The following is a 16,103-nucleotide window of genomic DNA, read 5'->3' as shown; positions in this document are numbered from 1 at the left end:
ATCATTTATCGCAATAAGTTCTTGGTCAATTAATCATCCTGCAAAATTTGTAATCGTTACAGGCCTCGTTGTAACTGTCCTGTGTGAGAAAAGTGTATAAAGATTGTGGTGAGGGGTTTTACAGCCTTAAAACAGATATAATAATTGTAAAATATAAAGTTGACTACTATCGCGGGTTATTTTTAGAACGTAACCCCCACGATAAACGAGGGACCACTGCACCCGCCTGCCGTCGAGCGATTCTGATGCTGAGAAGTCAAGGCGGTTTCTACGAAGTGAAACCGTCTGATGAATCAGGTTAGTCATCCGACCTCTCAAAATGTAAAATAGCTTCAAAACAGGCAGAAAATTCTATAGAACCTTTGTATTTTATTTGTGCTGTTTTATGCTGTTACAATTTTCATTTGTGCAAGTATATTTCTAAAATTATGAAGTATTATTTTTGCGGTAGGCCAATATTGTACCCCCTCCTCTTTCTCTCTCTCTCTTCCCTCTCTTTTATCCTCTTTCTCTCCTTCTTATACCCATCCCTCCGTCCTGACAGACAGTGTTTTTTCACAGAGCGCTGTTAACTGCCTGATTGAGACGGGAGCGCTCTGTTTTCCTACTCTACACGGAGGATGTAAATGCACCAGTCGAGGGTCTAATGAAGGCTTCGTCCTCTCCTGTCACGCTGACTTTGGGCCCCGTGTTCGCCGCCGCCGGATCCCCCCCCACCTCCCTCCCTCTTTTCTCTTTCTCTCTCCTCTCTCTTTCCTTTTCTCTCTCTTCCCCTCTCTCTATGTCCCCCTCGCACTTTCTCTCTCTCCCTGTCTTCACTTCTCTCTTTCTCTCTCTTTCTCTCACACTCCTCTTTCTTTTTTCTTTCTCTCTCTCTACTCTCTTTCTTTCTTTATTTCTCTCTTTCCCCACTATCTCCTCTCTCTCTTTCTCTCCCTTAACTCCCTGTCTCCCTCTCTTTCTCTCTCTCCCTGTCTTCATCTCTCTCTTTTCTCTCTCTCCCCTCTATCTTTCTTTCTTTCTCTCTCTCTCTCTCTTCTCTCTTTCTTTCTCTCTCCCCGTTCTCCCCTTCTCTCCTCTTTCTCTCCCCTTTCATTCTCTTTTCCCCTCTTTCTCTTTCACCATCTTCTCCCCTCTCTCTTTCTTTTTCTCCCTCTCTCTCTTTTTCTCTCCCCTCTCTCGTTCCTCTTCTATCTCTCTCTTCCTATCGTCTCCTCTCTTTCTTTCTTTCTTTCTTTCTTTCTGTCTCTCCCCTTTTTATCCTCTTTCTCTCTCTTTCCTTTTCTCTTTCTCCCTGTCTTCACATCTCTTTCTCTCTCTCCCTCTTTCTCCTCTCTCTTTCTTTATTTCTCTCTCTCCCCCCTCTCTCTATGTCCCCCTCTCTTTCTTTGTTTCTTTCTCTCCCTGTCTACACCTCCCTCTTTCTCTATCTCCTCTCTGTCTTTCTTTCTCTCTGTCTCTCTCTCTCTCTCTTTTCCCTTCTCTCCTCTTTCTCTCCCCTTTCATTCTCTGTCCCCCTCTCTTTCTCTCTCACCATCTTCCCCCCTTTCTCTCTTTTTCTTTCTCTCTCTCCCCCCTCTCTCTTTTTCTCTCCCCCTCTCTTTCTCTCTGTCTCTTCTCCTCTCTCCTCTTGCTATGTCCCCTTCTCTTTCTCTCTCTCCTTGTCTTCACCTCTCTCTGTCTCTCTCCTCTCTCTTTTATTCTCTCTTTCTCTCCGCTTTGTCTCCTCTATCTCTCTTTCTCCCCCCTCTCTCCCTCTCCCCCTCTCTTTCTCTCTCACAGTCTCCCCCCTTTCTCTCTCTCTCTCTCTATCTCCTCTCTCTTTCTCTCCCCCTCTCCCTTTTCTCTCCTCTCTCTCTGTCCCCCTCTCTTTCTCTCTGTCTGTCTCTTCTCCTCTCTCTCCGCCTCTCTCCTCTTTCTATGTCCCCTTCTCTTTCTCTCTCCTTGTTTTCACCTCTCTCATTCTCTCTCTCTCTCCTCTCTCTTTCTTTCATTCTCTCATTCTCTCGCTCCCCCTCTATCTCCTCTCTCTCTCCCCTCTCTTTCTCTCTCACAGTCTCCCCCCCTTTCTCTTCTCTCTTTCTCTCTTTTTTCTCTCTCTCTCTCTCTCTATCAGTCTCCTCTCCTCCTTTTCTCTCTCTCTCCCCCTCTATCTTCTCTCTCTCTCTTTCTCTCCCCCCTCTCCCTTTTCTCTCCACTCTCTCTCTGTCCCCCTCTCTTTCTCTCTCTCTGCCCTCTCTCTGTCTGTCTCCTCTCCTCTCTTTCTTTCTCTCTTCCTCTCTATCTCCTCTCTGTCTCTTTTTCTCCCCCTCTCCTCTTTCTCTCTGTCTGTCACTTCTCCTCTCTCATTCTTTCTCTATCTCCTCCCTCCTCTTTCTCTCCCCTCTCTCTATGTCTCCTTCTCTTTCTATCTCTCCCCGTCTTCCTCTCTCTTTCTCTTTCTTTCTCTCCTCTCTCTCTCCATCTGTCTCCTCTCCTCCGCTGTTAGCCTCGTCCTCCTCCCCCCGCTCCCCCTCTCGGGCCTCTCCCGCCCCCCCAGCAGAGCGTCTCATTCTCATTCATTTATGTGCAGATGCAGAAGTCTGAGCGGAAAAGCAGCTCCATCACAGATAATTGGTCCGACCTTCTTTTTGATACCACTGCACCTTCCGCGGAGGTCGAAGCGCGCCTTTATTTATTTATTTATTTGTTTTTTTTTTTTTTTACATTTGCAAGAGTAAAAATACCTTTACTCTTTTGAGATTTAGTCATTGCTATGAATTATTTGGAAGCACGAATCATAACCGAGCATGAGAAATTGTGTTATGTCAGATGAACGTGTTTTGTGAGCGCTTCTGACGCCCCCTTGTGGTCATCTATGGACGTGTGACCTGCAAGAACTTCATTTTAAGATGATTTGGAACGCCTTCTGTCTTCATTACCATCATTTGTTTTATAATTACATTTTGTTGTACATTGCAAAAGCCTCAGTTAAAGTGTTTTGATTTATTATATTCATCTGCATTTGAGTCATTTTCACTTGGTTAATTGTGTGTAGAAATATGTAATGCCTCACTAGTTTCGCGACAATTCTGAAAGCAGAATTTTGTTTAAAGTGACATTGCGTAACTTTCTTGAGGTGCTCGATTTTATGGAAATAGGAAGGTATTTTGGGGACTTCTTGTGTGAGCAGAGTAACCGTTAAAAGTTAGGTTGATATACTGAAAAGACACAAAGTAAAGACAGCAACAGTTCACAGTGAAAAACAAAAAACACTGCAAAAAGTTACATAAAAACCCAAAGATGGCAACAGTCGGCAGAGGAAAAAGGTTTGTTTTATTTGTAAATGTGTATTTGAGCAACTTGAAAATGATACTTGTAAATCAGACATGTCAAGCTCAGGCCCGTGGGCCAAATTTGGCCCACAATATAATTATATTTGGATGGCGAGATCATATCAATTATGTATTAGAGCTGCTCGCCGACTACAGATAGACTATAGAGACATTATTTATTTAAAATTTTGTTATTATTTTATATTCTGCTTGTTCCGGATTCAATGTTTAAGCAAAACTATTATTAAACATTTATTTTAATAAGAAAAGGTTTAACATTACAGATGCAGATGTTGTTGACATTTTTCTTTTTTTGTAATTCTTTATTTTTCTTTTTTAAAGTTGTATGAAAAAGACAAATACAATACAGCCTGTGGGTGTGCCTTTGATGCTTACAGAGGATGGATTAATTAAAAGAAATATAATAATAATAATGAATAATAATTATTACAGCCAATTGCAAGAAAAACAAAGTAATAGGTCAAACAAAGTTCGGTCTCACAGTATTTATATATTCAATCCACCGTTTCCATTTGCTTTCAAATTTGTCTTGTTGCAGTCTTATGTTAAAAGTAATTCTCTCCATCTTAAAAATATCATAAACAATCTCAAACCGTTCATCCAGTGTTGGTACTTGTGTTGGATTAAGCCATTTCCTGGTTATAGCTTTCCTAGCAGCTGCACTCAAAATCTGGAACAGGTATTTAGATTTATACATCAGGAAACACAAGTACATTGTTTCATGTTGAAACGATATGTCAATACAAAACACAGTTTCTAATGATTTGTGAATTTCTCTCCAAAATGGAACAATATGAGGACATGTCCAAAATATATACAAATGATTTGCCTCCAGTTCACCGCCTTGCCTCCAACAGTTTGATGATTTGGTGTAGTGTCTTTCCTGGACCAGTGTTTTAAAGAACCTGACCAAATTCTTCCAACAAAACTCTCTCCATATTATTGAGTTAGAAGTTTTCCATTGTATCTCGCAGAAGTCTTCCCAATCCTGATCAGATATAGTCAGATGTCCCTCCTTTTCCCATTTTTGTTTCGCATGGTGTAGTTGTTGACATTTTTCAATAAATATTTAGTTTGGCCCACGACTTAGTCCCAGTTTTGAATTTTGGCCTCTGTGAATTTGAGTTTGACGCCTCTGTTGTAAATTAAGTAACAGTGATCATATGAGCATATTGTCATTTCTGGTATTTTGTTCTTCTCTAGCTCTTACATTTGTTTTGTGACATGGAGCAATTAAAAGTCATTTAACTGTCAGTTCTGGCCTTCTCAATTTGACTGGATGCTATAATATTAAAACAAAATATCCCTTTTTCAAAGTTTAATTCCCACACCATGCAAATATGTTAAACTCTTTTCAACTTCACACACACAGGTATATTTATTTTTTACATATACATTCATAAAAAGTTATAATTTTCTGCATTATAAAATATACATAGGTTACACTTACTAATAAAATAATTACTTGGGTAGATCAAATGTATTATTTTAAAATAAACTTGAAAACTGATTTTATTATTAAAGCCGCGTGAAACTTGTTGGTTTCTTGTTTTTGTGGCGATGTCATTGCTCTGCCTGGAATGTTCCACAGTGTGACATTAAACAGCTGCACCTACATTTAGTGGTTGTATAACTCAAAATAACCTAGAAAAACAGACATTCTGGCTGTTAGCAGGGTCACCATAACCCGGTCTGGTTTGTTCTCCATGAATAAGCAAAGCTCTGACACCGCACTATGAAACATTCCAAACAAAACAGTAACATCTCCATGAAGACAAACATTTTGGCAGACCTTTCACCAGAAAAGTTACACAATGCACCTTTAACTAGTAAATATATTTTGTTAATAATTTCTGGAATTAAATTTGATCCCAGTCCAAAGTGGTGCAGAGGCTACGCAGAGTTTATCATTGACAATGTTCCACTTTAACTGTTCAGATTTCAGGGTCCATAAGTAATCCATTTAGGAGAGTTTCACGCTTGAGTAAAAGTTTGTGTGTGAACGGAGGAGGCATGATGCAACCCCAATGAAACTTCTTCAATATTAGTTTACAAATATGAGAGATGAGGATGACACTGGGTGAATCAGACCAGACAGAGACACATGAGCTTGTGCTGAAAAGTTCGAAGTGACAAATATTGACAGACTTGACTTTTAAAGGTCCTTTATTACACAAAACGGGTTCTTGTGAGCTTTAAGTCATGTTAAAATGTTATGTCATCAAAACCAGTCCTGGAGTTGTGTTTCATTCACATGTTTTGAGTAATCCTTTATTAAAAGCCTGTCTACATCTCCAAAGCTCAAAATGCTCTGTTTCACCTTGTAATGTCATGAAGCGGTAGTTTTAAAGTTAACAGCTACTTTTATCGTTTCTACAGTGACCGCATACTTAAACAAAGGGAAACATTTTGGATTCACAGTCTCCAAACTTTAGCTCCAAAAGGACTCAATGATGATCTGTTTGTAGGCATTAGTTATATCATTAGGTCTGTCGCTTCTTTGGCTTTATATGGGCTACATTGTAAGATCCATTGTATGTGTATATATATATATATATATATATATATATATATATATATATATATATATATATATATATATATAATGTGTTTCTCACCTTCCACGGTGGTTGGTCTCTCACCCTCATTCAGCTCGGGTCCTCTACCAGAGGCCTGGGAGCTTGAGAGTTCTGCGCAGTATCTTTGCTGTTCCCAGTACTGCACTTTTCTGGACTGAGATGTCCGTTGTTTTTCCCGGTATCTGTTGTAGCCACTCTTCCAGTTTGGGGGTTACAGCCCCGAGTGTCCGATCACCACAGGCACCACTGATGCCTTTACTTTCCAGGCTCTCTCCAGCTCTTCCTTGAGCCCCTGGTATTTCTCTAGCTTCTCGTGTTCCTTTTTCCTGATATTACCATCGCTTGGTATTGCGATGTCAACCACCACGGCTCTGCTCTGTTTCTTATCCACCACCACTATGTCTGGTTGGTTCGCCATCACCATTCTGTCAGTCTGTATCTGGAAGTCCCACAGGATCTTGGCTCGGTCATTCTCCACAACCTTTGGAGGTGTTTCCCACCTTGATCCTGGGGTTTCCAGCCCGTACTCTGCACAGATGTTTCTGTACACTATGCCCGCCACTTGGTTATGTCGCTCCATGTATGCTTTCCCTGCCAGCATCTTACACCCTGCAGTTATGTGCTGGACTGTCTCAGGAGCCTCTTTGCACAGTCTACACCGTGGGTCTTGTCTGGTGTGGTAGATCTGGGCCTCTATTGCTCGAGTGCCCAGGGCCTGCTCCTGAGCAGCCAGGATCAGTGCCTCTGTGCTGTCCTTCAGACCAGCCCTCTCAAGCCATTGGTAGGATTTCTTGATATCAGCCACTTCAGTTATGTTCCGGTGGTAGTAAATCTCACAATTTGCAAGTGGGACGTTGTGCGTGATTTTTCTCCATGTTCTTGGGCTGCTCCCTCTCCTCCAGTGCACCCGTCTCAAGTAACTGATGTGCAAAGTTCTCATTCTTTTATATCATTTCTACAGTAGAAACTAGCGGTGTAATGGTACATATATTCGTGACAAATCGTTTCCGTAAAGGACGTTCAGTTCGGTGCAGGGCTGTGGACGAGTGAGGTCACGCAGTCTGTGTGTTTACATTCCCTCACTACATGTGCAGCGGCACAGAAGTTTCAGCTCTTTAATATTTTGTAACAATGTTTTAATTTTGTTTTGTACATTATAAAAGCACAATCACACAATCTATCAGTCATGTACATAAAAAAAACAAAAAAAAACTATTACAGATCAACCTAGTAATTAGAAAATTAAGTTATAACCATCCATACATTTTTTCCCCCAACCCAAATATAAGCTCTTTAATATTTAATATAAAACTCATCCATGATTGGGGTGTCAGTGTTTCCTGCAGCGCTTTATAGTTAGGACGGCCGTCTTGACAACACTTGCCCCCCGCCATTAATTATGTCCTTTTGAACCACATAAATCCTCGCAAAGCTATGCTTGTCGCGCCCCGGCCCACACTTTCTCCGGCACAAAATCTCCCCACCCCCCGTACCCACGACCTCTGTCCATGGTGAAAGGGTATTTTCAGCCTCTGGGGACTTTACTCCACTTACTGCAGACAATGTGGACAAGTTGATTTTTCTGGCCAAAAATATAAAGTTAAACTAGTGCTGCGATTTACTTTTTGAAAAGTTTTGTTTACTGTTTACAAGGAATTTATTTTTTATAATATTTCACACATTTGTTGCTTATTTGAGAATATTTTATTTAACTTATTAGTATTACCAAGCAGCACTTTGCATTTATTTTATTTTCCTGTTTGTATAATGTTAAAACTAATTGTTGGTTTAATAAACACGCAATAAACAGTAAAAGTACACAACTGTGATTTTGTTTACCGTTACACTCCTGATAGAAACTCAGAATCAGAATCAGAATTTATTTGTCATTTCAGTATAAAAAAATACACAGAAACGAAATACTGCACTCAGGTCCAGGTCAACAGCAGCATAGATAAGAATAAGAATAAATAGTTAAAATATTGTGTGTCAAATACAGTCTTTAAAAAACAGCCTTAAAAAAAAACAAAAAAACAGCCCCCACCCACCCCCGTTTCCTAAACTGGCATGTATTTTCTGTTTGAGAGAAGAACTCAGCCTAAATCTGCAGGGTTTGTGTGTTAAACATGTGTGAAATGAAACAAAACACAACTCCAGGTCTGTTTGTGATGAGGAAACGACATTATAGCACATCAGAAAATAACGTAACATGTGCACTTTAAACCAGAAAAACATTATAACACATCAGAAAATAACGCACTATGCACCTAATATACCTCAGGCTTATCTCTCCATGCCACGGATCATACTCAGCGCTGCCCCCTGCTGGTTCTCCCTCTCTCTCTCCATCATTTGTATTCAGTGTGTGTGTTTTGCACTTGCCCGGTCGCGTGGAGGGTGTCTGGATGCTGTTTGAGAACTGTATACCCCACTTAGCTCTGTATTTATATTAAATATTAAATCCAATTTAAATACAAAATGACCATATGAAATATTAAGTGGCAGAGTAAATATTTAATGGAAGCCCTTTACCATAGGCCTGTTATGCTCATTACTATGCACTGCTCCATGAACAGCCTGTTTCCCCCGGGAGGTGTTCTCTGTGTGAGTCCAGAGCTGCAGCAGGGGGCGCTGTTGCTCTGTCACTAAACACAATTCCACTGAGCAAAACAAGGTGGAGAAGAAATGCAGTGGTTTATTTCGTTTATTAGTAAGCAGCAACACCCTCCAGTTATTTTAATAGATCCTTGATTCAAGCAAAGGAACTTGTGATTCGATATAAAGTGACAGGCAACGATATTATTGTGCGACATTATTGTGATCATGATATTTCAGTTATTGTTACAACCCTAATGTACTGTAGACTGTAATAAGTTAAACACTGACCAAATAAAAACACACAAACATGAACATTCACACATGTCTGAGCAACTCTTTATTATTAGTCTGTCCACCTTTCCAAAGCTCAAAATGCTCTGCTCCTCCTTGTGATGTCATTAAGTGGTAGTTTTCATCAAGTTAACAGCTCCTTTTACCTTTAGTTCAGCAAAGATCGGCAATTCCAGGTCTGAAATGATCCAAATGATTCGAGCGCAGGAGTATGTGGAGTTTAAAAACACAGTGGAGAACGTCCTATACTAACACGTGACATCACAAGGTGGAACAGTGTTTTCCATTTGCAGTGTTGGGGAGTAACAGATTACATGTACCGGAGTTACGAAATCAGAGTACAAATTATGAGTAACTGTATTCAGTTACTGTTTCAGTGAGTGGTAATTGGATTACAGTTACTTGGTTGAAATAAATAGATTACATGACCGTATTTTCCTGTTTTCACATTTAACCAGCTCTAAACCAGGACTAAACTAGATCTAAACCAGGACTAAAACCAGGACTAAAACAGGACTAAAAGACTAAAACCAGGTCTAAAACAAGGACTAAACCAGGACTAAAACCAGGTATAAAACAAGGACTAAAACCAGGACTAAAACCAGGTCTAAACTAAGGACTAAACCAGGACTAAAACAGGACTAAAACCAGGACTAAAAAAACCAGGACTAAAACAGGTCAAAACAAGGACTAAACCAGGACTAAACCAGCCAGCTCTAAACCAGGACTAAAACCAGGTCTAAAACAAGGACTAAACCAGGACTAAAACCAGGACTAAACCAGGACTAAAACCAGGTCTAAAACAAGGACTAAACCAGGACTAAAACCAGGACTAAACCAGGACTAAAACCAGGTCTAAAACAAGGACTAAACCAGGACTAAAACCAGGTCTAAACTAGATCTAAACCAGCTTTAAACCAGGACTAAACCAGGATTAAAACCAGGTCTAAACTAGATCTAAACCAGCTTTAAAACAGGACTAAACCAGGACTAAAACCAGGTCTAAAACAAGGACTAAACCAGGACAAAAACCAGGACTAAACCAGGACTAAAACCAGGTCTAAAATGAAGACTAAACCAGGACTAAAACCAGGACTAAACCAGCTCTAAACCAGGACTAAAAAGGACTAAAACCAGGTCTAAACTAGATCTAAAATAGATCTAAACCAGGACTAAAACAGGTCTAAAACCAGGACTAAACCAAGACTAAAACAGGACTAATCCAGGAGTAAATCATACTGTATGGGCCGTGTTTCTTCCTCTTCTATCAATAATATTTTTAATTTGGTTCAGTAAAGTCTGGGCTTTTTATTTTTTTTTAGCAGACAAAACTTCTTATGTTACGATTTCCTCGTCTTCGCTTTGAATACATTTTAAAAATAACCTTCCCAACACTGTGCATTTGAGAGAAGAACTCAGCCTAAACATGCAGGATTTGTGCATTAAACATTTGAATGAAACAAAACACAACTCCAGATCTGTTTGTGATGAGGAAACATTATAACACAGATCAGAAAATAGCGTAATATGTGCCCTTTAAACCAGAAAAACTCAAGATGAATAAAGTGTTTCTCAGAGTTACAAGCCAGTTTAAACAGGGAGTCATTTAAGCGTGAACTTAAACCTGGTCCAGTCTCTTCGGCGGGTTCGGGGAGCGGTGTAAGATGGATGTGTTCCCGCGTGGAGAGAGAGGACTGCACAGGGCTTGTACTTTGTCATCATAAAAACGCTCACTTTGGGTCTGACTCGAGGTACCTTCTGGCCATTTCACATCTCATTAAGGTCAACTGTGTGATCCACTGCCTCCATTCAAACTCTTATTGGGCTAAACGCTTTGTGAACTTTCTCGAGAGTTTTGTTTTGGCTTGAAATCTCGACTTCAAATAGAGAAAAATTGTCAGAAATATAACGCCAGTACTTAGAAAGAGGACACGCTGAGAACTACAGTATACTTGATTTATGGACTTGTACTGCAGTTTTGCCAGGACACATTTTTTGAAGGATTTTTGCATCAGATGTGTTGAAAATAATTCTCTAAAGTCTTGTCAAATCACATTTCATAAGCGTCAAAGGTCTTTTTAATTCACGTCCACAGTAGTCGCCTCACAGGGCTTAAAGATGCACTGTGTAACTTTCCAGATTCTCTCCATGGAGATGTTGCCTGGAATGGTCCACAATAGTGTTGTAGTCAAGAGTGCACTAATCGAGACCAAGACCAGTCCGAGACCACAGGGTCCCGAGACCAGGACAAGACCAAGACCTCAGAGAGTTGAAACCGGGACAAGACCAAGACTTTTAAAGGTCAAGACCATATCAAGACAATCTTTGTCATTTCCTACATTTATTTGTGTTTTACAGTAATTTTGGCACATATATTATATATGCTTTTATAATTTCTATCTCCATTTTATCTGATTAAATGATCCCGGGAGCTATGTTGTCGGGGGCTTCATGCCCCTGGTAGGGTCACCCAAGGCAAACAGGTCCGGGGTGACGGGTCAGACTAAGAACGGTTCAGAAGCCCCACATGATGAGTTTGACACAGAGGTCAGCTACGTCACCTGGAATGGTGTTACCAGGGCCCCACCCTGGAGCCAGGCCTGGGGTTGCTGCTCGACAGTGAGCGTCTGGTGGCCGGGCCTTCCCCCACGGGGCCTGACTGGGCACAGACCGAAGGAGCGACGTGGGGCCACCCTTCCGTGGGCCCACCACCTGCGGGAGGAGCCATATGGGGCCGGTGTAAGAAGATCTGGGCAGTTGAAGGTGAGAGTCTCGACGACCAGATCTCTGGACATGGAGACTAGCTCTGGGGACATGGAATGTCACCTCGCTGGGGGGGAGGAGCCTGAGCTTGTGCGGGAGGTTGAGCGTTACCGACTAGATATAATCATCCTCACCTCCACGCACAGTTTGGGCTCTGGAACCCAACTCCTTGAGGGGGGCTGGACTCTATTTCTCTGCCGTTGGCCGCAGGGAGCAGCTGATATACGACACGTCACCACCAACACAGAGACAGTTGTGAAGATGCAGCAGCAGAAACATGTCAACAAGGTAAATACACTTTACTGCATTGTCTTGAACCCAAGAAGTTAAAGTATAAAAGAAAGAAACACATTTTTCTTTTTTCTTTTTTTGACACTTTAAACATGATTTCAACAAAGTAGTTCTTTTTGAACAATTTTATTTGTCAAATAATAACTCCTGTGCATATTAGAAGAGTTTTGGTCCAGTATATCACACAGCTGCAAGGTAAAATCTTAAATATAATGATGTGTTTTAGTCAAATGAGTAGTCCAACCTATAGGCACTTTAAATCTTCTAAAAACTATATAGTTAGGTATAATTTCATCAACATTCTCTGAGGGTGTGATGCTAACTGTAGGCACTGCTCTAACTGTAAGACGCTCTATCCCTATATCTGCAGATCTGTAGCTCTGTAGCGATCTGCATTTGCCGTAATCTTCTCAGATAATTCAGCAGATGAGGCCCGATCTTGTATGTCTCTTTAGGATAATAATGAGCTGACGCGTAAATCTCCTCGATCCTTCTGTTATTATTATTATATTTCACCAGCACTCTGTCCTGGTTGCTTTTGGGATCCTTGGGGTTGTAGTACTTTCCGAACGTCGTAAGGCAAATTTTCTGCTTGAGGATAGTGTAAGTTTCCCAGCGTGAAATATGTATATTGTCTTTTGTCTTTGATCGGTGGCAGGAGTGGGTCTCGCCCGTGGTTTGTAAACTCGTGAAATCCGTATTCTCCTTTATCGGGGCGACACAGAGCTACCATGTTGTTGTCCAGACAGGCTTTCACGTACCATTTCAGCAGGGGGAGTCCGTGCCGCGGCGGGGGGCGACCGAAGCCGCTGTCCTGAAGAGCTCTGGGGGAGTCCAGGGTCTTTATGTTGGAGGAGGAGACATTCACAAGTAGGAGCAAGCAAAACAGACAGGTAGACATTTTGAAGGAATCTGTGGGAAAAAATCAGTATGAGTAACACAGAGGAGAAAGAGTTTGACCATTTAAATGTCCGACATTGGGCAAAAGTGACTCTTGTGATGTTTAAGTCATGTTAGAATGATTTTACTTCATCAGAAACACACCTGGAGTTGTGTTTTGTTTCATTCACATGTTTGAGTAATGCTGTGTTATTAGTTTGTCTACATCTCCAAAGCTCAAAATGTTCTGTTCCACCTTGTGATGTCATGAAGAGGTAGTTTTTTCAAGTTAAGAGCCCTTTACCTTTTGCGCAGTCAAGATCAACAATTCCAGGGCTGAAATTATCCAAATGATTCAAGAGAAAGTGTGTGGAGTTTGAAAACATAGTGGAGCACTTCCTGTATTATCACAAGGTAGAACAGAGTATTCAGAGTACGGGTGTAACAGTTCACAAAAATCACAGTTTGGTATGTACCTCGGTTTTGAGGTCAAGGTTCGGTTCATTTTGGGAACAAAATCCAAAACCATTTGCTTGTTGTTTATTTTTGTGTTTATTAAACCCACAAATTGTTTCAACATTATACAAACGAGAAAATAAAATAAATGCAAAGTGCTGCTTGGTAATACTAATAAGCTAAATAAAATATTTTCAAATAAGCAACAAATGTATGAAATATTATAAAAAATAAATTTCTTGTCAACAGTAAACAAAACTTTTCAAAAAGTAAAGTGCAGCACTAACAGTTCCAGCATGAAGTTTTACTCAGTCTTCATATTTTTAGCCAGAAAAAAAAACAACTTGTCCACATTGTTTACAGTAAGTGCAGATCTGCTGCACTTATTATGTCCCCAGCGACTGAAAATACACTTTCACTAGAGACAGAAGTTGTAGTTGTAGTTTTGTGAGGATTCACGTGGGTCAGAGGGACGCAGTCAAGGCGGGGGTTAAGTGTCGTCAAGGCAGCTGCCCTAACTATAAATCGCCGTGGAAAACACTGACACCAAAATCATATAGACGAGTGAATATTAAAGAGCTGAGCCTTCAGTGTAGCTGCACAGTGACGATGTCGTGACAGAATGTAAACACACACAAACTCAAACAAATTCACTCGTGCACAGCCCTGCACCGAACCAGACGTCCTGTACTGAAACGCTTCCGCACAAATACATGTTCCATTACATCCATAGTTCAGAGTGAGATAAATATGCAGAGTTTGTATGTTAAACATGTGCGAATGAAACAAAACACAACTCCAGGTCTGTTTTGGATCAGGAAACAACATTATAACACAGATTTTTTTTAAGTTTAATATGAAATACCCAACTTTACTCCCAACTGTCATAAAAATCATAATTTGTGTAAAACATTTTATTTGATCGTTTGCAAATTTGTGTCACCACATGAGACTTTGGCTTTGGAAAGGTGATCTACTCTACTTCACTTCTGAGTCTGAAAACAAACAAACAAAACAAACAGTTCTAATGCTTTGCTACTTCCTAAAAATCATGCATATGAATTGAACTAAAGATGTAGAGCCAAACTGTGCAACATTTAAGACAAAAGACTTGGTGTGTAACTGTGTAACTTTTTCGTCGGGGGTTTGTCAGCTGCTTGTCTTCATAAAAATGTGATTTCTCTACCTGGAATGTTCCACAGTGTGACATTAAACAGCTCTGCCTTACACTTATTCAATTACAAGTGTTTTTATGCCTCAAAAATACCTAGAAAAACAACCATTTTGTCCCGTAACTCAGCTTGGTTTGGTCTCCACGAAGATAGAAAAGTTTAATGCCACACTGTGAAACATTCGAGACAAGGCAATGACATCTCCACGGTGAAAAGCATTTAATGGACCCTTCACCGGAAAAGTTCCACAATGCATCTTTAAATTAAATAATTGCTTACCAACATTTTGACACACATCCTTACTTTTTTATCTCGTTACACACCAATCCAAGCGTTTAAAAACTGGACACGACATCGATGCACAAGCGCATGTTTTCCTCACAGATAAAATAACGTCCATATTATATAAATGTGAAAGAAAAACAGTTTATTTTGAAGTGTTTTGTCTCTTAAAACAAATGCTTTAAATTAATCATCCAACTCTCTCACAAAAAACAAAATCTAGTAAAGTTAAGATCATTGAATTAAAATTTTTATCATGATTTGAGTAAATTTCACTTGGCAAGTAAAAATATCTGCCAGTGGAATAAGATGTTTGTACTTAAAATATGAAAATACATCTTGCTACACTTAAAATAAGTAAGACAAACAACAACTTTTTGCACTTAAAGTAAGAAACAAAATCAAATGTTGCTCAAAACACATTTATTCCATTGGTAGATAAATTTACTTGTCGACTCAAATAAAGTGAAATGTTCTTAATTTAAGTAATTTTAACTTACCTAGATATTGTTTTTTTTTTTTTTTTCAAGTGCACTGCTTATCAAAATAAATAAATAGATAAATAAAAAAATTTAACACATTTATCAGTGAATTATTATGAAACTCGTCAAATATTCACATGTTCAAAAACCTGGTATAAAAATAAAGACGGCAGTGGAATTATCTGGCAGTGGAATAAGATTTTTGTACTTAAAATATGAAAATACATCTTGCTGCACTTAAAATAATAAGAAAAACAACAACTTTTTGCACTTAAAATAAGAAACAAAATCAAATGTTGCTCGAATTAAGAAAAACACACTTATTCCATTGGTAGATAAATTTACTTGTCAAGTTGAATCGACCCAAATAAAATCAAATGTTCTTAATTTAAGTCATTTTAACTTACCTAGATATTGTTTTTTTTTTCAAGTACACTGCTTATCCAAAAAATAAATTAATTAATAAAAAAAAATGAACACATTTATCAGTGAATTATTATGAAACTCCTCAAATATTCACATGTTGAAAACCCTGGTATAAAAATAAAAACAGCAGTGTAATTCTCACCTTTCTGATGTGACGTGACAGGTCCTGGCCGGTGCAGCGCTGTCAGCCTCCGCCGTGTGAAACCACAGGGCTCAGTGATACTATATATTTACACACAGACTCTTCATTTCTCTAAAAGGGGAAGTGCTCAGTGTTTGTCAAGAGCTGAACTGGTTTTACTCATGAGAATTGTGGAGATGGTAACGATAAACCACAACAGAGAAGTATCGGTTTTACTAAAGGGACAGTCACTTAGAGGCGCGTAATTCGGGGGAAATAGAAAATTAAAATCTCAATTCAGAACATTCTCCAGGGAGATACACAGGTTTTATATCATACTGTGGAAGATTATGGCCAAATTAACAATATCGACATAGAAACAAGGTGATAAAATGGAGTCAGGTTTGTGGAGATGCAAGCCTGTTTAC

The 16,103-nt window shown here is 39.7% G+C and overlaps 1 protein-coding gene across 1 annotated transcript; it reads right to left on the bottom strand.

The window, feature by feature from the left end:
• Positions 1-9,840: 9,840 nt before the first annotated feature.
• Positions 9,841-15,829, bottom strand: si:ch211-198c19.1 (uncharacterized protein LOC100151013 homolog). The gene is given in 3 exon segments (XM_055164024.1): positions 9,841-12,421; positions 12,423-12,769; positions 15,697-15,829. Coding segments are annotated over 2 exon segments (564 nt in total). The 5' UTR covers positions 12,759-12,769; positions 15,697-15,829; the 3' UTR covers positions 9,841-12,193.
• Positions 15,830-16,103: the final 274 nt, after the last annotated feature.

The sequence above is a fragment of the Boleophthalmus pectinirostris genome, unplaced genomic scaffold, assembly GCF_026225935.1.
Source record: "Boleophthalmus pectinirostris isolate CB_2022bp ecotype Guang Dong unplaced genomic scaffold, ASM2622593v1 HiC_scaffold_6, whole genome shotgun sequence".
Taxonomy (NCBI): domain Eukaryota; kingdom Metazoa; phylum Chordata; class Actinopteri; order Gobiiformes; family Gobiidae; genus Boleophthalmus; species Boleophthalmus pectinirostris.
Note: the sequence above shows the minus strand (reverse complement) of the source record. Positions and strands in the feature narration are given on the sequence as shown.